General features: G+C 35.5%; 2 protein-coding genes across 2 annotated transcripts; both read left to right on the top strand.

Annotated features, from left to right (window-relative positions):
• The first annotated feature begins 2,639 nt into the window (after positions 1-2,639).
• On the top strand, positions 2,640-3,991 carry LOC125775817 (uncharacterized). The gene is made up of 3 exons (XM_049446683.1): positions 2,640-2,795; positions 2,867-3,087; positions 3,779-3,991. The coding sequence occupies exons 1-3, from the start codon at positions 2,793-2,795 to the stop codon at positions 3,921-3,923; spliced, it is 369 nt and encodes a 122-aa protein (XP_049302640.1). The 5' UTR covers positions 2,640-2,792; the 3' UTR covers positions 3,924-3,991.
• An 867-nt stretch (positions 3,992-4,858) lies between these two features.
• Positions 4,859-16,949, top strand: LOC105223306 (lysosome-associated membrane glycoprotein 1). The gene is made up of 5 exons (XM_049446612.1): positions 4,859-5,007; positions 5,121-5,274; positions 14,418-14,804; positions 15,036-15,254; positions 15,309-16,949. Exons 2-5 carry the CDS (start codon positions 5,211-5,213, stop codon positions 15,644-15,646), a joined length of 1,008 nt encoding a protein of 335 aa, XP_049302569.1. The 5' UTR covers positions 4,859-5,007; positions 5,121-5,210; the 3' UTR covers positions 15,647-16,949.
• Positions 16,950-23,322: the final 6,373 nt, after the last annotated feature.

The raw sequence follows: 23,322 nt of genomic DNA, 5'->3' as shown, positions 1-23,322 counted from the left end.
TTTTTTCATGGTAGTCATAGTTATTAAAATGTACCTTCGGAGTCAGTGGCCTCAACTTTAAGAGCGCCACGTCCAATTTATGGTCGTCATAATCTTCCTATCAGATCAACAACTGAGCGTCTAGTGGAAAACATTCAATCCACAGGCACAGTACAAAATGTTCCCGTGCCAGTATTACAAAGAAGTGTCCGTAGTATCGAGAATATTGATGACCCCAGCGCATTAATTTAGGGAGACCCAAATCAGTCTCAATCGTTGGGCATCTCTGTGACATCGCTGTGGCGAATTTTGCGAAAAGATCTTGGCCTACTCCCTTACAAAATCAAATTGACGCAAGAACTGAAGTCGCTTGACCACCAGACTCGGCGTATGTTCGTGAATTTGGCTGAGCAACAACTTGAAAATTAACCGGGATTTCATCGAAATGGCTTCGTCAATAATATGAGTTATTGGTCAGGAAGCAATCCACACGTACTCCATGAGTCACCATTACAACCCGAAAAAATTACGGTTTGGTGCGCTCTATTGACCGGTGGCGTCATTGGGCCGTACTTCTTCCGTAATGATCAAGACCGGCACGTTACTGTGAATGGGATTCGTTACCACTTAATGATAACCGAATATTTTTGACCCGAATTGGATGATATGGATTTGGACAATATGTGGTTTCAACGGCGCCACAAGCCACATAGCAAATGACACAATCGATTTATTGAAAACCAAGTTTGGTGAACACGTTACCTCACGAAAAGCCCCGTCAATTGGTCGCTCGGTAGTGTGATTTGACGCTGTTAGGGTGCCTGCAGAGTGAACGCTTGAAGCCGAGCCGAGCGCATTGTTCCATTTACGCAACACGCGAATTTCTACTCGGCTCGGCTTTAAGCGCCCACTCTGTGCGCACCCTTAGACTATTTCCTGTGGGCCTACGTCAAATCTATCGTCTATGCCAACAAGCCACCGACGATTGATGAACTTCGTATGAATATCGAAAGTGAAATTCCAACAGTGTCGGCAGATTTATGCTTGAAAACCGTTGAAAATTGTGTTCAACGTCTGGACTTCTGCAAGTATTACCGATACAATATAAAATTTACTATATGTCTCTTAATACTCAACTGAATGCGGAGGCTGCGTACAAGAGGGTATCTGTTTGCCAGAACTCGACGTATTGAGCTTCTGTCAGTTGTGAGATTGTTCGGATACGTTAAGAGGATATTGCAAGGATATATTGAATTCGCATAACGTTAGGCATTTTTAGCGTCCTTAGATAGGCGGAAACCATTCGAAAATTTTTCCATTGTGAGTGAAACGCAGACGAAGAAGCTTCAACCAAACCAGCACTTCCGACTATAATGGAATACCTCTTGATGTCTCCTATCGAACATCTATACAGTGAAGCTTGTATGCTCCCAGAAGCATAATGAATTTTTATCCAAGCAGTTTCATTGCTGCTGGGGTGTTTTTGTAGAAATTATCCCTGCAGCGATTTGCTCCTAGGAGCATGAAGAGGTCCATTTTCAACTACGTCGTCGACACAAGACCAGATTTCGGACTCAACTAACTTCGGATATACACTGTGGAGCCATAAACCATACACAGTGGAGCCATAAACACCTTCACCGACTCCCTCTCAGTGAATGGCGGATTCAAACCACCACCAATTGCAGAGGAAGAGCTCGAGTTGCCGCAAGATTTGAGAGTGAACTTAAACTCCTACTTATCCAGAATCGACCTCGACATAGCAAACATATGTCCAGCATGCAATTAGTCCCCTCATGACTCTAACCACCTCTTTGCATGTCCAGCTAACCCTACACATCTGACACCCCTCTTCTTATGGTCCGACCCCGTCGAAGCAGCACGTTTTCTGCGCCTACCGTTGGATGATCTCGATGACAAGTTATCTGAACCTTACCACCCTAACGAGGACTAGATAACCGTTTCAACAACAACAGCGAGTCTCCTGTAAGCTAGTCAACAACCAAAACTTTTGCGGTTTCGGGATCCTTCTGGCCCTGGTGAGAAATCCCCTATACTACTTGTTCTTAGCCAAGTTAATCTTGAAATTGTAAGTATTTTGACTGGATACTGTTCAATAGGAACACAACGAGGCGTATTCCAGTCCAGTCGAGTAGCCAGAAAAGTACTTCAAGGAACATGATAAGCATCACTCCCCAACTTTCATCCTCCGCTCCAACACTCGTGTAAGAACCATAAGGTAAATCCTGGTATCTCACACAGTCTGTTCCGTGTGTGAGACCAAAAGAGGTAAGTCGGAACATTACATCCGTCAACTACAGTTCATGCTCCGATTAGTAACATTTTCTGACATGTTCCTTGTTCTTGCTCACCCGAAGTAAATTGTTGTTGTTCGTTGTCTTTGTTGTAGGAGTCTGCCCCCACACAAATTCCTATGGCGTTGCTAAGCTATACCTCACTGCAGCAACCCTAATGTCGCAAGGAGTCCCTCAGCAGCAACGACCACATATTATGCCATTCCATTACCCTCACGCTTAATACAATTCTGCTGTTTTGTTAACTCCTACAACTTACAAAAATTACTGGAACAATAACAACAACAATTACTTTTAATAGACGACAGTCGGGTCAACAAAAAAGAATGGTGTAACCACAGCATAAAGATTTAATTCGCTAAAGTTTATAATTCATCTGGCATCGCACTTAGTTGATATCTAAATTGACAACCAGAAAAGGTGGCAGCTTAATTATTCTTCACACACAATTTGTATTGTCATTCACTTCGCCAAAAAGTAATTCTAGCAAATAACATAATGGTAAATATTTCATTGATATAAAAACTTAATTAATTATTTTTAACATCATATTACGTCTTCAATCTATATAGGAACCAGCACAACAAATTTTGAGCGCATCTTCAGAATGGGCAACACCGGTTCACAAAAATGCCTTAATGCAAACGAAATTGAAGTTGCCCGTGGAAGATGCTGAACAAGACTGGGTAATGCAAGTTGTCCGCAATAGGGAAGGAGAAGGAGTGCCACTCAAAATGGGTATGGAATTATATGCTGCTAATAAAGTTGGACGCCTACCATTTCTAAATTCGAGGTGAGTACGAGTGGGTTTATGCGAAAACGTTCAAACTCATTTAGAAAGTAACATGTGGTGTATAATACAGTCGAAATTCTATATAGCGAATCCTAAGATACTTTGTTAGATAGGAGCTATTCACTATGTCTTTCAGGTTAAGGATAATACGTTAGTCCATTTGCTCAGTAGACCGTGCTAGAAGGAAAATATCTTTGACGTTCCTAGAATGCGCGGTGCAGTTATTAACATTAAATAAAGTTTAGAGTTTGAGAACTGAACGCTTATCGGCTTCAAAGCCATTTCAAGTAAAGATTCAAAAGAAAAAGTAAAGATTCTAAATTCAAATATTTTATGCTCTTGAAGTTCCGTGGTTTTTTGTTTTTTTTTTTTGATTTCCCAATTCTTTTGATTCATTCTTTTTATTGACAATAAAATACGAAACATTGAAAACGTATGAACATTCGAATTATAGGAATTGTAAAAATTCGTAGGATAGCAAAATTTATTATGAAGGAATTCTTTATAAGAAGAGCAAAACTTACTGGAAAATAAGTGAGACTTCGTTGTACAGAAGTTAATAATAAAAAACTGTATTTTATTATGAATATTTGAACTTAGAGCAACATTTAAAACCTGTTCATTAACCTTCTCGTGTTAATACATTTTACTTTTCTTAATTACTTTTCTTAATATATTTTATATCTTTTAGCCACATGATGCGTGATATCATATTAGCTAGAGATGAAATGATTGACTTCTCCGACATACTAGGTCATCCCGATCACTTTGAGTTCCAAAACCAACCACATGCCACCGTCGAAAAAATGATGGATCGCAATCCCAGCTATTTGTAAATGTGATTTTATTAATAAAAAGGATAATAGTTTTTCATAAATACATAAAAATTTAGTTGTAATATAAACATGGTTTATTTTAACAGAACGAAATTGTGGAGATGAGAGATATTTATGTTAAAAGAAAACACTTTGTGTATAGTCTTTTCATACCCTGAACAGTGTATATCAAGTTTGCTACGAAGTTTGTAACACCAAGATAATATGGAAGTAATTGCATTATGTAGGATTACAAAAGAAATGATTTCGGAATATATACTTTCTCATAACCTTCGGCCAATGGTGCTCCTGTCAATTGGCACATAGCATCATTCGTCAATAAAGCTCTACCATCTTATGAGCTACGGATAACCTCATCTATCTATCAACTACTGTATATTTTGCGATATTAGCGATATTTCCTTCACTACAGGCTTTTCTTTGATGGGAAGGTGGCACAATATAGTGGAGATTATAATCATTTTCGAATATTGTAAATTATGATTTGAATAACGCGCTCAGAATAATGACAACCGGGATCTCTTATAGTAGCCACCGGAAACCGTGAATTCGCTTATAATCTTCAAGTGTTGTACCAAAGGGAATCGTGACATGATGAAATGACAAATTTTACAGAACACACTGACAAAATTTGACAATTCCGTAAACGAATATGGCCACTGTAAAAATAATACTTTCTAGCGGCATTTTGATGAGTTGCCAGTCCGTGGTCGGATAAAATCCGTATCCGCCGCAGTTACGTAGACCAGGCTGTGGAATGAACGCGTCAAAATCACGTCATTATTGGTAGACACTGTACATTTGCTTTTTCACTGCGAGCACGTTTACATTTATGGTACTCCTATTGAATATTTTGACATTTCTGCTTTTACGGCAGAGGTCGCTATATAGCTGAATCAGCTGAATCATTTGTCTTGTTCGCCATTTGTTGTTGCATTTCGGTCAGCTTTTTGAAGTACGCAAAGAAGTGGCAAGAACAAAAGACGTAGAAAATTTTAAAGAGCTTGCTGAAATTTGAAGTCAAAATACCAAAAAAATTGTATTTTGCCAATAAAAAAAGAAGTAAAAGCATCGAATTTGAAACGTTGGTTTATTTTTTAGGCAAACGAATGCTATTTTTAATATTTCGTCTATTTTGAATATTATAAATTTGGATACGAAGAAGTACGCAAAATAATATTTGGAAAATCATTGCAGCGCAGTTAAAGTTTTCATAAACACTGACATTTGCACCATTTGGAAAGCCGAAAAATAAATAATATTTGTGTGTTGGCTAGTGCAATCAAAATGTTTCATAATAAATATTTGACTTTGACTTTGGTGCTGAGTATTTGCAGCGCTCTAGTTTGTGGTGAGTAATAAACACTAATAACAATTTATATACATATATATTTGTCAATTACTGCATTAATTTAAAGTAATTTTATTATATATTCTCCACTTGTCATATTATGAACGTAAGCTTTAAATTGTGGACTATATGAAAAAACTTTAATTTGATTACTGACAGGTAATGTAGTGGTTGAAAATATCAGCCTATTAGCGTTTTAAGCTTTGCTGCTGTTTTTTTCTTTATTTTATTTTTATTTTCATACTGTAATTTGCGTTGTGCCTTCTCTGCATGGTTTTAATTAGTCATACTATATGGGGAAAAGTTAAAGGGTTTGCTTCGGCCAGCTGCAAGTAGCGATAGCGGGAATGTCGCCGAATTGCACCGTTTTCACTGTGCATGAAGCATTGCTGCTGTTATCTGTTTAAGGTTCTTTGCATATTAATTTATTGTGAAATACATACGTTTTTTTAATGTAAAATGTATGCTTAATTAAATGATAAGCTGCAAAGTATTTTATTACATTTATTGTGTTTATCTGTTTTGAGGCGGTATTACACCCTCAAGAGTTGATTTAACCATATCCGTCTGTTCATCTGTCTTTACATATGTATGTATGTGAACTAGCCTCTTAATTTTTGAGATATCACTCAGAAATTTGGATACGTTCCCTTCTATCCGAGTAATAATATAATTTTCGAGAAATGGTATATTTCTTATAATAGGATAATTTTCGAGACAGAATAGTTAATGCCCTCAGTTTTCGTAATATAATGAGAGTGGACACTTTCTTAATAAAAGCCAATGTTGTTTAGTTATAATTTCGCATTATAATTGTGTTAAAATATATTATTTTCTTATCCACCCCTCATATAAAGTCTTGTTATCGCAAACTCAAAACAAAGCATTCGATACATAGGTATATAATTAATATGTATTGTGTGTGTTTGTGTATAAGTGCTTAGGTAAATATAATCGTTGAAGTGTATTTGTTGCCAATTTCTATTTTTACCAATTTTGGTTTTTATTTGAAACGTTAGATTGGTTCATGACATTTACTTTTGAAGATAATTTCATTTAAATGTTGACCGCGGCTGCGTCTTAGGTGGTCCATTCGGAAAGTCCAATTTTGGGCAACTTTTTCGAGCATTTCGGCCGGAATAGCCCGAATTTCTTCGGAAATGTTGTCTTCCAAAGCTGGAATAGTTGCTGGCTTATTTCTGTAGACTTTAGACTTGACGTAACCCCACAAAAAATAGTCTAAAGGCGTTAAATCGCATGATCTTGGTGGCCAACTTACGGGTCCATTTCTTGAGATGAATTGTTGTCCGAAGTTTTCCCTCAAAATGGCCATAGAATCGCGAGCTGTGTGGCATGTAGCGCCATCTTGTTGAAACCACATGTCAACCAAGTTCAGTTCTTCCATTTTTGGCAACAAAAAGTTTGTTAGCATCGAACGATAGCGATCGCCATTTAACGTTGCGTCCAACATCTTCACCCCAAATGCGGCAATTTTGCTTATTTACGTAATGAGCCTCATCGCTGAACAATAATTTTTATAATTTTGGTAAAAAATCAATGATTTGCTCGTATAAAGTCTATTTGAAATGTCAAAACAAAGCAATATGTATTGTGTGTGTTTGTGTATAAGTGCTTAGGTAAATATAATCGTTGAAGTGTATTTGTTGCCAATTTCTATTTTTACCAATTTTGTTTTGACAGAGAAACAAAGCATTTCCAGTTATTCGCTATTCACGTTTTTATCACAGTTTTAAATAGTAAATAAGAGAAAATACATATGTACATACAAATAATTGGGAAGAAGTCTATTAGCACATACATGTCTGTATAGAGCAGACTTGCCGTTTTGTTATTGCATTAGTCGAAAGTATTATATACATATAGTACATATCTAAGTACATATGTCTGTGCATATGTGAATTTCACTGCCGTATAATTTCGGACGTCATTATTTTTTTTCTTTTACCAAAGCAAAATAAATGTTTGTTAATTTTTTATATATTTTTATACCCAAATTTGTATACACCATTTTTTTTAATGTTTGGATTATTTATTTTCTTTATTATTACCTTTTTGTATATTTATAATTTTTATTTTATTTTATTATTATTATTATTTTTTTTTTGAGTTTTTAAACAGCAATATTTCAATTTTACCTGCATTATTCATTTAAAATAAATATAAAAGTTGACTACAACTTGCCATGTCATATGAAATTTTGCTTATTAGATGCTTAAATTATTTACTTAAAGTTCTTGGTACCAATCACTGCCAGCAACCCAATACCTCGACTTATGTACATATGTAAATGGTTTATAAATGTAAATACTCGACTATTATTGTACGACTTTAGGTCTCGAATATTCTCAGCTCAGTTCTATGAGATCAACAAATACCCCCTTCCATCCGTAGTGTTACGATATACCTACATATCTAAGTAAATCCCACCGGCTGCAGTTAGAAATATGCCTATCATCATATACCATATATACAAATGTATATAAGTATGTGTGTGTGCCATTACTATTGCATTGCACTTTGTGACTTTGTGTTCCCCGGCCAATCGCTGCGGTTGGTAGTGAGTTGCTAGACCTCAATTTCCTTTGATTACGTTTAGAATTACAAACATACATACATATGTATACAAATATGCGCTGAATCAACTAAAGTTGATTCGTACTTGCCTGCAAAATACATATATAAATATTACATGTATTTTTTTAATGATCGCTGTGATGCTGGCTTCATTATTTATAACGCCCACTATGTTATTTGCCGTTTTCTCTAAAAGAAACCTATGAAGTATAGAGAAATGATAAGCGCGTCGAGCTGAGTTGCTCAGTTTTTGATATATTGATTTTAAATTTTTGTTTCCAAAAAGCTACTCATTTATCGGAATTGTCGACATCGGACCATAATAGCATATACCTGCCATATTAACTGACCGTTTAAAATCTAGTATTTTTTATGACGTACTTTTTCCTTTCACAAGATATCTTTACGAAATTTAACATAGATTATTTTCCAAGGGAACGCTTTAATTGCCGAAAGTATTGTGTCGATCGAACTACTATAGCCTAAGCTGTCATACGAGTACCAATTGATCGATCAAAATCAAATTCTTGTACAAAAAACTTTTTATTTGACGAGATATTTTTACAAAATTTGGCATGGGTTATTATATTATGTCTACGCCACAACATTCCAAATTGGATCCCTATTGCCTATAGCTGCTATACAAACTGATTGGTCAGAATAAATATATTTTTATAACCTATTACGCTATAAAAAAATGCATCTGTGAAGGGTATTACAGCTTCGGTGTAGTCGAAGTTAACGTTTTTCCTTGTTATTGTTTTTTTTAAGATCATTTCAGCGATTTTTTTTAAATCAAACATTTACATTTTTTGGTCATATTATTTTTTATGACTACATTTACAACGCTTTTGTACTTCAATTCTTCACTCATTAGTGTAGTTATTCACTTTTCAAGCAATTGCATCATTCTTATGCAATTATACTACATTTTTGTTGTCATTATTTAATTGTTGCTGTCTGAAGAGGGTGCACGCCTAACTGACAGTATATTAATATAAGAATAACTGTCAATTTGAACGCTTCAGAAACGGGAAACTGCTATATAAAACCATATTATTTATTATAAATATTGAATCCAATTTTTGGTCGCATTTGCTTATTATATAACAATAATAAATATAGAACGGCATTTAAATGTCATTACAGTGCTTGACGCTAATGTGTGTGTAATATTTAGCGCTACATTGTTGACATTACATAACTCGAGCCGCCAACGCCTTCACACAGCCTCTGGCATTGAACTAGAACTCTGGACAAACTAAAGTGCAAATGTAGACTTGCGGTTTTCAAGTTGGCAAGAGCACTACACCTTTTCTAGTATTTGTAGCTATACTTGTGCTTCAGTGCATACATACAAATAAGTTTTTCCTCATAAAGCACTTAGGATAATCGATAGTTGTGGCTTATTCTAGCGGTTTTGTGGGTGTAGTGTTCAAAAAAGTATTTTATTTTATATCAATATTATGAAGGTAATTTGCTTTACATACAATTAAAGTATATTTATTATTTACTTCTTTATTTTGTTTATTAACGGTATCTACACACTATTGGGGTACTCACAACGTGTCATAAAGCATCGTAAAATCATAAAATCATAAATTTGTATATTAGTTTAAAAAAATTGTTGAATTGCATACTAAAATCGGTTTACGCAAATACAACTCTGAACGCTATGTTTTCGGATAGTTATAACTTATAACTTTATCAAGACTATGTGAAACCCCTATATATTAAGTTTAAATAGTAATAAAATTTGAGTATATAAAATGTCCGCTTGTAAAATCGCTGTTTGGTTTCAGTGAAAACATGATATCATACGAAATTTCACTGAAGCCTAGCTACGATATTTATACTGAAGTATAAAAGTAAAAGTATTTTAAGTTTATACTTAAGTATGTGCATTGGTCAAAATTATTTCGAGAATTTCCTTAATCTGAATTTTGATTTTTTTAATGTTTATTGTCAAATTATTTGCTTTCGTAGCTCTTAAATATAAAGAAAGCAATAAAAAAATTAACTCCGTCTTCACTGAAGCTACTTATATATAATACCCAAGAACAAAAACAAGAATATGAAGAAAACGTCTATGCTAAATTTCGTGAAGACATCTTTGTTAAATAAAAAAGTTTTCGGAGAAGGCCTTGATTTTGTTCGATATATGCTATAGCAGCTTCTTGTGGAGAAAAGCTCGCTGCACTTTACATTTATATACATATGTACGTACATACATATATAGGTTATAGGGTCTCCGACGCTTTCTTCTGACTGCTACAAACTTCGTGACAAACTGAGTAATCCTTGTTCGGGGTATAAAAATGTTAATTTATTTAAAGAAAAAATTAAAAAAGAGAGCACCTACATATGTACAAATAACCATATCTGTATTTCCTCGCAACAAAGTAGCTAGGTATTTACATTTATTAACACAACAGTTGTAATTTCGTGTTTCTCCACATTTTTCTTTGCTTTTATCATATTTTTATCAGCAAAAGCACAAACAAATGTAACATTGTCTGGCTTATATGGAATTATTGTATGTGAGCTTTAGCGTGCATACTCACCTTAATTTAAATAAATTTAAGTTAAATAAATAAAATTTGAGTTTATATTACGTCTCGCTCTTTTGCTGTTATATGCATACAAATTTACTTGTACATTAATGCATCTTTGCGCAAACAATTAAAATCGGTTATATTTACTTATTTGCATTGTTTATTTGTTTTTCTTTGCCCATTTACAAATGCTTATCTGTGCAAGTATTTGCATTTTCATTACTTTGCGCACCCACTATTCAATTTCTGTGCATTATCTTCCTATTGTTTGTTAAAAAATGTAAATAACTCTCTTTCATTCCTTATCGCAATTGACTAAAGATTGTAATTTCCTTTAATTTTAGCTAATCAGTCATTTCGTGATAAGATGAATGCTAGAAATATTTGGAATAAAATGTGTACTTGTCTTTTATTTAAATTTAATATATATATGTGACCTGGTCTACGAAAAGGGAGCTAACGTGCGAAAACTAGTTTTCTGGGAAACAGCTGTTAAAAATAAACAACTCGTTTCGTCAGTTTCTCGTTATAAATTGATTTTTTGACACCTAAGCCCCCTTTCCGTAGACCAGGTCACATATGCATTTAAATTTACATATTACATATGTGTAGATATGCGTTTATGTATTATAGGTATCTGCATACTACATCAAATCTAAAGTGGTTCAGGATGTTTTACTGTTGACAGTTGAGATTGCATATTGCGTTACTGCAACCAATATAACTGCGCAGAAAGATAAACAATAAAACTAAGAATTTGTTAATTTGGATAGTGTCGTATTTTTGAGTAAAAAACTTGTAAATCGTATCAAAACAAAATGAAAAAAAACTATTAATCTTAGATATGATAAAAAAAGTTATAATACCCTTCACAGCCTTCACAATTGATTTCTTATAGCAACAAAATAAAAAAGTTCGGTCAGTTCATACGACAGTTATATGCTAAAGTGGTTCGATTTGAACAATGCCTAATGGTTCGATATCGATTGCAACAAAGCAGCTTCTTGGGGTGAAGGACTAGTTCCAGTATAAAATATATTTCTTAATTAATGTATTTAATTTACTAAAATGAAATTTTGTCTCATTCTTAGAACAATCAGGATATTAAAGCATGATTTAATTATGTATAGTGTAAGATTGCGTCAATAGCCTAAAATAAACAATTTGTCAATCAATTTATTTGTCAAAAGTGTTTTTGCTTATAATGTCAACATCAGCTTTACTTTGTTTTTATAATAAAAAATATATTTTTCAGTAATTTCAGCCAAGAAATTGTATGATAACTATAGGCGAATGAATTGTAAATCACACACACTCGTCAAAATATAAAAAAAAAGAAATTCACGTAAAAAATAAAAAGAAGTTTATTTGATTTGGATTAAAAAACGTTTAATATACATAAATAATTACATCATGTCCCAAAGAAAAACATTTATTAAAATTTTCTGACTTCTTTTTGTTAAATATTGTAAGTGATTTCAATTATTTATACATACATATAAATCAGTCGGGGACTCCCCTAAATAAAATTCATGTACATACATATGTATGTTCACAAGATGAAGCCATTTTGAATGATATGCAAGGCTTTGTATTTAGCGGATATAAATACTTACATACATATATACATAAGTATGTAAGTTTTAACTCTACGCAGCTGTCAAAAAATGCTTTAACTGAAAATAATATAACATTAAATTTATTATTTATCTGTATGCGTACAATATTTTATCACTTCATGTTGTATTTTCTACACATTTACCTTTGTCAAGATGATATTCTTAAGATTTGACTCCTAATATAGGTATATAGATTTGCATTATTCAATTTATAATTACCACTGCGCTTTACTTAAATAATAAATGATGATTTGTTTCTTTATGTGAATTATCAGAACGTTCTGAAATGAATACTCAAAAAATTTACATATGTATGTAAATATTTATTTTTCCATTAAAAAAAATCGCAACAAAACAGCAAGCTATTTTTTTTTTACTTTCTGCTGTTAAATAAAATATATACAGTATGCATATGATGTGTTTATTGTTTTTGGTTTAACTCTTTTTCTTTGTGCGTCATACTCATTACAGTACTTTAAAACTCATATCTCAATTCACCCATGCAAATTGCTTGTGTGTGGTCATTGCTACTGTTAATCGACTGCACTGCGTTTGCACTTTCTTGTTCTTATTTTTGCTGCGATTTCATTGTCAGTATCCGCCAGTTGCACATATTCTTATCTCTACGGGTCTGCTTGGTACATATACGCGTATGATTCGTTCCGGCCTTCTGTTGCATTTTCGCCATGAAGGAAAATGTTTGGTTATAAATTTTGTTTCTCTTATTAATTTTTATATTTTTGAAATTACTTAACCATCATGAAAAACTGATTGAAAGATATTTTTTTCTTTTAATTTACATAATTCTAAAAAAATAATTCTAAGTAATTATGTTTTTTTCTTTTATATTTTTGCTTTTCTCACTTATCTTGATATTGTGTTACATATTTGATATACATACATAAGTTTGTTTTCATCATTTGTCTTTGCTTTCATACGAATGAAGAGCGGCATCAGTATGTACGTACTACCTACATACATCTGGACATGTGCAGCTCTCTACATTATTATAAGATTTGACGACTCAATTTACTTTAATATACAAGAACAACTATAGCTCTGCGCTAAACAAGTCACACTTGAAAACATGCAAACCTACATAAATAATCTGCATTTATCGCGGTTTCGTTTTACATTCTATGAATCATGATCATTACTTATTTTTATTTATTTGCTTTTTTCGTGACTAGTTTTTATTTTCGCTGATCCAACAAGTAGTCGTTGATGACGACGATTCGCTTCATTTCCGTGGAAGAAAACCGAGTGCGAATGCTTTGCACAAAGAAATTGATAATAATATTGACTGACAACTATTAAATAAACAAGCTGCATAAGGGAAATCAAGACTTAAGCCATACAATCACTCTCATTTACCCTCTGTCGCAAATCGACATTATTTTTAGAGCTTAACAAGTGTGCATGTGTTGAAATTTGCAGTCTTAGCACCATAATATACATACTATCAAATTCTTTGATTTCATTTCATATTATATAAATGTAACTAAAAGTTCGCTAAACTTTGGAAGTCTGTCCTAGAAAAGTTGTTGCCACAAGTTTTATTTATATGCAATTTTATGCCATTTTAAAATCTGATTTGTTATCTACAAATATATATATTTGTAGAAATGAAAATTTCTCATAGTAAATAAAAAATAGTTGTAGTCGAAGAGACTTGCGCGATTTCACACTTATGTAGACATGCATATGAGATTGAACATATTTTCCTAAAGTGCCTAAATGGAACATGGGACCTCCACTACTATACCTTATACACAATACCCAGATATTTTCAACAAAGCACTTAAATTAAATATTCTTTAATTTTTTTGTTTCTTTCTCTTCTTTAATATTTTTGTGAAGTTTTTACACAAAGCAGATTACTTCGTATTTAGTTAATCTTGTTTCACAAATTGTTTTTGTGTTTCACACTATTTATTATATTACGTGTATGTGCATATTGAACTATTAATTTGCAAGTTTTTAGGTTTTATTTGCTACCATTTGTTCTATAACAAAATATGTACATACATATGTAAATAAACAACAGGTGACACAAGGTGACTTGTAAAAATACAAATTTTCCCACATAATTCGTCCCTACTTTCTTTGATTTCATATGGGTAACACTGTTTCAGCTAAGAAATTAAAATTCACTTTTAATTCAAAAACGTTTTAGTTTAAAGCTCTAATTACCATACTATTAAAATAATATAAAAATATAATTATTTTTAATGAAAAAGTGTATAATATGGAATAACTTATTATATAAAAAAATACTCGCTATTTTATTTTTTAAATTTGAATTTAATATGTTTATGGAAGTGTTTCATGAGTTGATTAAAATTATATAATTTGTATTTTCTTATAATTGTAGCCGCCCAAATCGATGTGAGCCTGAACAATGCAAAATTACCTGCTGATGCAGCATCAGCAGCACCAGTTGTCGCAAAGGATGAAAGTGTAGAAAAACCGAAATCTACCACACCAACCACGACGTCCAGCACAAGTTCGACAACCACTACAACTTCAACAACTACAACTTCAACAACTACAACTACTACGCCAGCACCTACAACAGCAGCGCCGACCACCACTACAGTGGCACCAACTACACCCGCTGCACCCAACACGACTACTGTAGCGCCAATAACAACAACACCTGCGCCAGCGCCATTCCCAGCACCAGAGATTGGCATGTGGAACTCCAGCTGTATTATTATGCACTTTGCCGCACAGTTGAATGTTACCTATGAGACCAAAGGTGAGGCATTTTTTTTATAAATATTATTTGGAAAAAATATTTATGTGAATTCGAAAAATACACGGGGCAGTAGAGAGAAAATTACTTTTTAGGGATGACTGTAGTGAAAAAAATCTTATTGTTGCCCCTTTGGGAACTCCGTGCTCCGGATAAATTGTCCTCGATATCCTCCTTTCCCCTACCTTTTTTACTTAAATATTTGTAATATGAATTTCAAAATATTAATTACAGACAACAAAATTGCTTCCCGCTTATACAACATCCCCAAGGATGCCAAGGTCGAGGACTCCAATTGCGCCAACATTTCACAAACGATTCATATTATTTGGGGACCTGTTGAAGCCGTACACTCAATGGTACTACAATTCGATATGGTTAACAAGACTAGCGAGTTGAAACAGATCTACATTACTTTACCACTCACCAGCGAACACTTTCCCGATGCTAAGGGTAAATAAGTATTAGTAGTTATAAATAACTGTTTGCTAACGAATATGTTTATAGATAACGAGACCATCCAACTGATCCACAACGGTGATGAGTTCGTCACCCCGGTACAAATGTCTTACCATTGCACACGTGCACAAAAATTCAACATGACTGAGGTAATGCAAGATAACAAAGTAATTGGCACCATTACGCTGAGCAATGTACAAACCGAGGCATTCATCACGGATCATCGTAACACCTTCTCCACAGCCATGGATTGTGATGGGCCGAAAACAATGGATATTGTACCCATTGCTGTCGGCATTGCCATGGCCGCGCTCATACTAATCGTATTGATTTCGTACTTGTGTGCGCGTCGTCGTTCCACATCGCGTGGCTACATGAGCTTCTAAGCGATTAGCATGTTGCTTGTTTGGCGTTAGTGACAGTAATTATATATGTAGGCATAGGCGGTCGTAGATTTTGTGGGGGGGCACGCTGGGTGGTTATTTTTTGTATAGGGTTATACTGCGAAATAATTTCTTTTAATTCGAGCAGAAAAAAAAATAGCGTTTTTTTTATATTTTTTAATTTTTGGTTGAGAGAGAGAATGAGCAAAAAGATTGAATTGCCGAGTTTTGATTTACTTTGTCACGTAACTTACAAAAAAAGGGAAAGAATATGCAAAATAGCAAGTAAAAACAGCAAAATAATAGAAAAAAACACAGCAGTCATTTAAGATATTCATTCAATAACAAAAAAACAGTAAAAACGAGCGTATAAAAAACAAGTAAATGCACCGCAATTAGCAATTTTAATCCAACAGACTTTTAATAAACAGTACAGTTATAATTCTATCGCAAACAGGGTGCAGTTACAAAAAAATATTAAAATATAATAGGCGGACCATTGTGTCCAGCAAATAAATACTTTAGTTTTGCACGCCCCAACACACTGTAGTGCAGAAGTTTTTTTTTCAGATTTTATTTTTTTCAACGGTTATTATTCTTTTTTTTATTATTTTATAGCTCTTACTCAAAACGATTTAGTGCGCATATGCAAAATATATTACTTAGTAACATTATATATGAAATCTTGTTTAGTAAGTTTGTCGTCAACTTTCGAGACGTGACTTCTAAAAACGCCTTCCTTTTTACATACAAAAATGTTTTGTTCTTTTATAAATAACCTTGTACACTTAAATATTTGAAAATAGCTATATATACAAGCACTTTAAAAATCTTCACCAACAACAACATCAATATTTTAAATCATGAAGAAGAAGAAAACCAATAACAAAAACAAATATAAAAACAAAAACAAAAAAACAATAGTATCTATAAGCACGCTTCTATACTTTATTAAACGATTCTTATTATTCTATATCTACATATGTATTTGTATTTTAATATTTTAAAGAATTGGCTAACAATTGTCTGTATTCGAAAAATATGTACTTCAGTGCATAATTGAAGTATGTATGTGTATATGCTATTATGATTTCATTACAAATTACAAATACAACTATGTTATATATACCATTTTTTATATTGCATATCGTTGTGTAATCACAAAAAATTTACCAAACATCTCAGTAATGTATATGAAATCTATGAAGAAAATTAGTTTAAAATTAGGTACTTGGCATATATATTTTGTTTAAAAATTTTTATTGTAAAATTTAAACTTGGCCTTAAATAAAGTGAGGTAACTGAACGGAATGTATTTTTTATTAAGTGCTAATACGGTCAAAATGTACAATCAATTTCATAAATTTACAAGTTTACTCCCGTCGACCCTAGGTGCTTTAGCATCAGCATGTTAATTCCATTAGGGCCAATGAATTTCGACGATTTTGCCTTGTTGATGATACTCTGAACATCCTCAATGATGAAAGTACGTGGTGCGCAGTCTTTTGGCACTTTTGATAACATCGCTTGGCTTTGTTTACCGACGGTTCAGTGTAAATTGCCGGATAAAATAGCTTGCGCACTTCTTTGGGTCCGAAGAGACATGGCCATTAAATTAGATTTCAACTCGGTCTTCATGTCTCTTCGGTTTAGACGAAGCCTTGACAGTAGTCCAAAGCTTACGCCGGTGGAAAGGTTCCAGGACTTCAGATGCTCTATCTATTTTGTGTTGATTATCGTTTGTCGAATCTCCAAATTGAAATCCCTTATTCAGGGATCACATGGATTGACATATTGTTTCTGCTGGGAAATTAAGGAAGCGGTAGCTGCTGCTATAACTTTCGGAGTTGATGTTCGCCAACGATTATGTCCGGGTGTTCTCCGTAAATTCTATCATGCCGACCCAGTTAGCTTTATTAAAGTTAATGAAGGTGCGGCTGTCCACAGAAATAAAGTCAGAAGGTTTCTCGATCGAGCTAATTATGGGCAGATGATCCGATGCGAGAGTTAACATACATAGGTGTTTCGGTATTACAGGTTTCCATAATTCTGAAGGGGGTTTCGAATCGGGGTGGTTGCTAAATTGTGGTGCAGTGCAGCATGGGGCAACGTACGACTCACTCCACTTACATACGTGTGGTGCTCATCATCCAAGTGGTGCAAGAATTGCATTTGACTGATGAAACGTTCCGGCGTATGACGGTCTGGCACACGGAACAGATTGTGTGAGGAACCAGAAATTGCTGAATGGTTCTCGCCCGTGGAAGAGAACGGGATGAAGGTTGGGGGAAGTACTAATCTGAATAGGAGTCTGCTGCCTGTTTGAGCTCCTAAGGACCGCAGAGGTTCCCTGTTGGCCATTTGGATGGATTAGCGGCGCAGTGCGCGAACTTGGTGCAGATAGTATAGTCATAGAGAATAAGGTCGCAGTACTGCGTTGCCAGCATGGGACCTCGTAAATCGGGGTCCACTCCGTATGTCTTAAGGCCTGCGCAGAAGGATACGGAGGAACCCTGCTGCATGGCGTTGGTACAGTGTTGACAAACTTATTGTAAATCTTACCGACCCAAACGAGGTTAGATCTCCGAAAATACAGCCCTTGGCCGGATAAAATCTGGGTCATTCTGGTAACGTAGAACCGGCTGTTGTGGGAATTGAGGTAGCATTGGTATTCAACATTGGTATTAACTCCAAAGCGCTTGATTCCTGATAGTTTTGGGTTAGAATACTGTGTAGATGATTCGTAGGCACTTGATGAATACTTGAAATTTCTGAAAGTTCGAGACCGGTCATATTTCCATGCATGCGGACAATATTCTGAGCTTCGAGTCTTCGAAGCTGTCGAATAATGGGATTTCATGATTGTCAATCTTTGTTTGACTGCTGGAGGGTTGATTGGTATTTATTGTCTTCGTTTTATCGATGTTTATTTCAACTTACCAGTTTAAATAGGTTCGCTTGGCCAAAAAAAATTCGACGGGTGCGAAATATTCGTCTCACGGATGGTGTTTGACTAATGTATGTGATCCTATTTTGGATCAGCGTGACTCGTTTTGGTAGATGGTGTTCTGTTGGGTTATCCTTTTCTGTTCAAGCTCTTTACTTTGATGCCTCTTTACCTAATGTTGGTATTATTTTTCTGTATCAGGCACCGGGCATACATACTTTGGTTGTCTTAAAAAAATCATAAAGCCTCCTGAAAACATTTAACATCTCCTCTACTATGCATAAACTGTGACTAACACAGCCTGATATATGGACGACAACAAAACATAATTACTAGCAAGTAACTCAATTCAAGGATTCAGGTACAAATACACATTATTTAACTTCATATGAGAGATAGTCCAAATAGTATAGCAAATCTGTTAGTTAGGAAGGCCAAAAGGTGGTTTTAACACATTAAAGTCCAACATTTACCAAAAATAAAGAAGAAATCACTTACATAAAGTCTTGCAAAGTCTGCAGGCATATTTCGCTCTTTCGAAAGATGGAAATCAGAAATGAACTCAGCGGTAGACACTGAGATTATTAAGCCTTTGACCAGCTCAAAGGCTAGTCGGATAACTCTAGAAGTTTTCTCTTAAAGTAAACTATTATTCAAACTTCAATTCAACGTCCTTTACAGTAGACAAATTGACGTCTGAAAATGTCTTGTTGTTATTTTTCTTGAAGACTACTATTCTCCGAACTTTCAAGCACCGCTATGCAAAAGTTTCAACAATCTCTAGATCCAGATCGACCCTTTATACCGATTGAATGAAGGCCTATACATTGCTTCAGATTAATTATGGACTTCCTGAAGCAGCTCTCTCTGAACCCAATATATTCTCCCAAAATGTTCATACTCTTATATATATTTGATCATATCGATATTGGTATAAAGTACACGGTAAGACGTGGTTAATGCAGGGACGCATAAAAATTCGCATGGAATTTTAATAAAGTCACCCATTGCGGCAGCACAACATTTCAATTGAGTGGAATTTCATAGCCTCAGCGTAACCATAACAATTCGATTTGATGCGGTGCAATAAAAATTGGAAAACTGCGGCCAAAAGGCGACGAAGCAAAGTTGGGAGGGCAACCAACAGCAAACCAGCCAAATGCCGCGACTAAAGGCGAGACTGCACGACCTGATTTCAATAGCCGACATGCTAACTAACTGTAATGCTCGTTCGAAATTGTGACTGCAGGCAAATGCTCAGCATTCGCTTGGTTTGAGGGAAAATGAGAAGAAGAAAGGGTGGTGGGCGCAAACCACATAAACGGCATGATTGTTTCCGGGCTCACTTGGAGCGTGATGTTGAACGCCTGTGTGTATGCAATAAAAATTTGAAAGGCTATTGCCCTTTTATTTTTAATGGCTACAAAGGGCGATGGGAAGAGCCGCTGTTGGGTGATCGAAAGTGATTTGAAGGAACGCATTGAAAGCGATTAAATATTCATGAGCAATATGGTAATATGCGTACTTATGGCGTGCTCCTGCGACATCAGTGGCTCACCAGAAATTGCATGACAGATTTAATATTGTTTGTTTAAATATTTTTAATAAGTCTGCTCGCCGTCAATTGGTTTCCTGAAAATCTACTTAAGTCTGTGCCATATTTTTTTGCCCTTAACTTTGAGGAGAATATGTTGAGTGTTTAAAAAAAAAAAGTGGTGTATGTATATTAATAATAACTAAGTACGATGCTATATGGTCCTGTTATATGGTGCAGAGGCATGGACGATAACAACATCTGATGAGTCGACGTTAAGAGTTTTCGAGAGAAAGGTTCTGCGGAAGATTTATGGTCCCTTGCATATTGACCACGGCGAATAGCGCATTCGTTGGAACGATGATCTATATGTGATAAATGAAAACAATTACGTAGTTCAGCGAATTAAAAGACAGCGGCTACGCTGGCTAGGTCATGTCGTGCGGATGGACGAAAACACTCCAGCTCTAAAAGTATTCGATGCAGTACCTGCCGGGGGAAGCACAGGAAGAGGAAGACTTCCACTCCGTTGAAAAGACCAAGTGGAGAAGGACCGGACTTAGCTTGGAACATCCAATTGGCGTTACGTAGCGAAAAGGGGAAACGACTGGCGCGCTGTTGTTAATTCGGCTATAATCGCGTAAGCGGTGTCTACGCCAATAATGAAGAAGAATAATGCTTGTGAGTTCACTAATAACTTATTCTTAGCTTTAGATAGAATAAGAAAACTGTTGGTAGCAAAGCTATTTACAAAGATTTTTGCTCCAGAAGACTGTGTCATCAGTCACCACTGAATATGGATATATTCCAACTGAAACCGTTCATCTGATTCTACGGAAACTTTTAAAATCGTTCCTTTTATACCACTATTTTGGTTTATCTCGTTGCAATATTCAGTATTGGAGCTTATCTAGGGCTCACTGAGCTTAGCGAAGTTTTCCATCGTTAAGTGTTCCATATTATTCATGGAAAATTTATAAATTTCTAGTTATTCCAGAAGAGATAGCAGGAAGGTTGAAACATTCTAATCGCTTCTATGAGGGGACCATGCTAGTATTTAATCTATTTGCGATTAAGCGAAACTTTAAAAGGCACTTGCATTCCTGCCAGTTCGATTGGATGTCTGGAGGTATGTGCTCCCAAGTACTTAAGTTTTGACCTCCCAATGGTAGGACGGTCAAGAAGGACGTGTTGAGTTCATCTTCTACCATGCATTTTCTATTGATGGCGTCTGGTAGGATTCCCAGCCTTACTGCGTGGCTGTCAATAGGGCTATTGTCCATTAAAAGCTCCAAAACTAGAAAGAGAGGGTAGTCTTACTGAGGGTAAGAATCTGCGATCGATCTCAAGCCAAAACGGTACCGATGGCGGGCCAGCGCTGGCTTAGCTTCCGCGAAGCCCAGCTATCTAGTAGTAGAACACAAGAGAATATGGGAGCACCAACCCACTCCTTCTACCGATAGCGGTTTTTGGGTGCCTTTTATTGCTAGCTCATAGGCTTTACAGTTTCCTGCTATTTCGCTATGGCCTGGCACCAATACCAGTCTTATCATATAGTCACCGGTGCTATTGATAGCGAGGTTAGGCATTCTTTGATCAGTCCTGAACGCACTCTAATTGACTTCAAGGCTATTACCGTCGCTCTGCTATCTGAGTGGATGGTTACTCCTTTGAAGGCGGCTGTACTCCGGAGCAGTAAATCTACTGCTACCTTAATGACTGCAACCTTGGCCTGGAAGACAAGGAGTCTGAAACTGGAGCTCTTGGCAGTAGACCCCTCCATCAATCTTCCCCCCAAGCTTTGAGCCTCCTCCAACGGCTTATTCTCACCCACAACTTTCTCGCGGGTATATAGGTAGAGAAGGAGCCGCCAGAGTTCTGTCTGGCCACTCTACGATCCAAGTGATTCGGTTTGAAGTCACTGTGAGTGAAAATTTCCGAGTGTTCAGACCCATGTTCTTTTAGGAACCAGACTCTCTGTGTCTAATGGCAACTTCCTCAGCCATACATCTTCCGGCGATATCCACGGGAAATATGTGTAGGATGGCGTTAAGTGCCATGGTTGGAATAGACTTTAGTACTCTCGAGTTACTTGGCAAGTGTGGTTTTTCTAAAGCCCTCCCCCACAAAAAGACTCCATAGAACATAATGCTTGAATATGGTGTCGTAGAGAGGACCATTTCCGGTGAGAGACACCACCTTTTGCCAATGGCTCCTCTACAGCAGTACAAGGCAATCAATTTGTTTTCCCTTCGATATTGGTCTTCCATGAAAGCTTCCTATCCAGGATGAGGACTAGATATTTCACTGTATCCGCTGGTAGCTGACTATTTTTTACGACACCGAGATACCCCTCATATTTTTATTTCTTTACTTTTTGAATCAATACCTATCAGAGTCAGAGGAAAAAAGGGTCCAGGAATTGTAGTGAATTGTTGGTGAAAAACTGAGTCCTTTCAGAACTCCGAGTTCGACTGGAAATGTCTCCGATCTCTCTCGTCTCTCCTTCACTGATAACTATGAGAATGCGATTTTCAAAGACATGGCTTACGCCTTGGCTATTGTGTTATTGTGCCGATCATGCTTTGGAAAGCCACTGTTCTTGTGCGTCTTTTCAACCATTTGAAGTGTAAATAAGAAGAATTTTTTTAGTCTAAAAACGCATGTGTAACTTTATACCTGCAAAGATGTCGAAAATGACTTGAAACAATATTCAGGAAATTTTTTTAAATTTCAATTAGTCATTTCACATATCGGTCTATATATCGATATCTATCTGCCGAAAGGACGGATAATCTCACATTTGGGGTGCGGCATTATTAGAAGATATGAATCGATTTTAAGTATTTATGTCAAGAAACCTATAACACCCCGAAGGAAATGACGGTGAAAATATGAAATATATATAAATAATCAGCGTCCTTCAGTTTTAATGATATATATCTGAAAATTTATTTGTCGAAACCGCCGATATTCTACCACAATAGTCTGTTGCAATACAAAGCGAACGACCAAAATCCCCTTGCTGTAGGGAATACTTTTTTATTAAAGGATTATTGTTCAAAGCAACACTTCAGTATCTGAATAAATTTTGCAGATCGAACCATAGTGGACAACTCGATGATTTCGATGCCTCGTTCGCCCATTTCGACTGGTAACTAACGAATGATACGCGTGATGTTTTGCTCCAAAGCTTGA

Source organism: Bactrocera dorsalis, chromosome 1 (genome assembly GCF_023373825.1).
Source record: "Bactrocera dorsalis isolate Fly_Bdor chromosome 1, ASM2337382v1, whole genome shotgun sequence".
Classification (NCBI taxonomy): Eukaryota; Metazoa; Arthropoda; class Insecta; order Diptera; family Tephritidae; genus Bactrocera; species Bactrocera dorsalis.
This window is presented reverse-complemented; position numbering and strand designations above follow the sequence as displayed.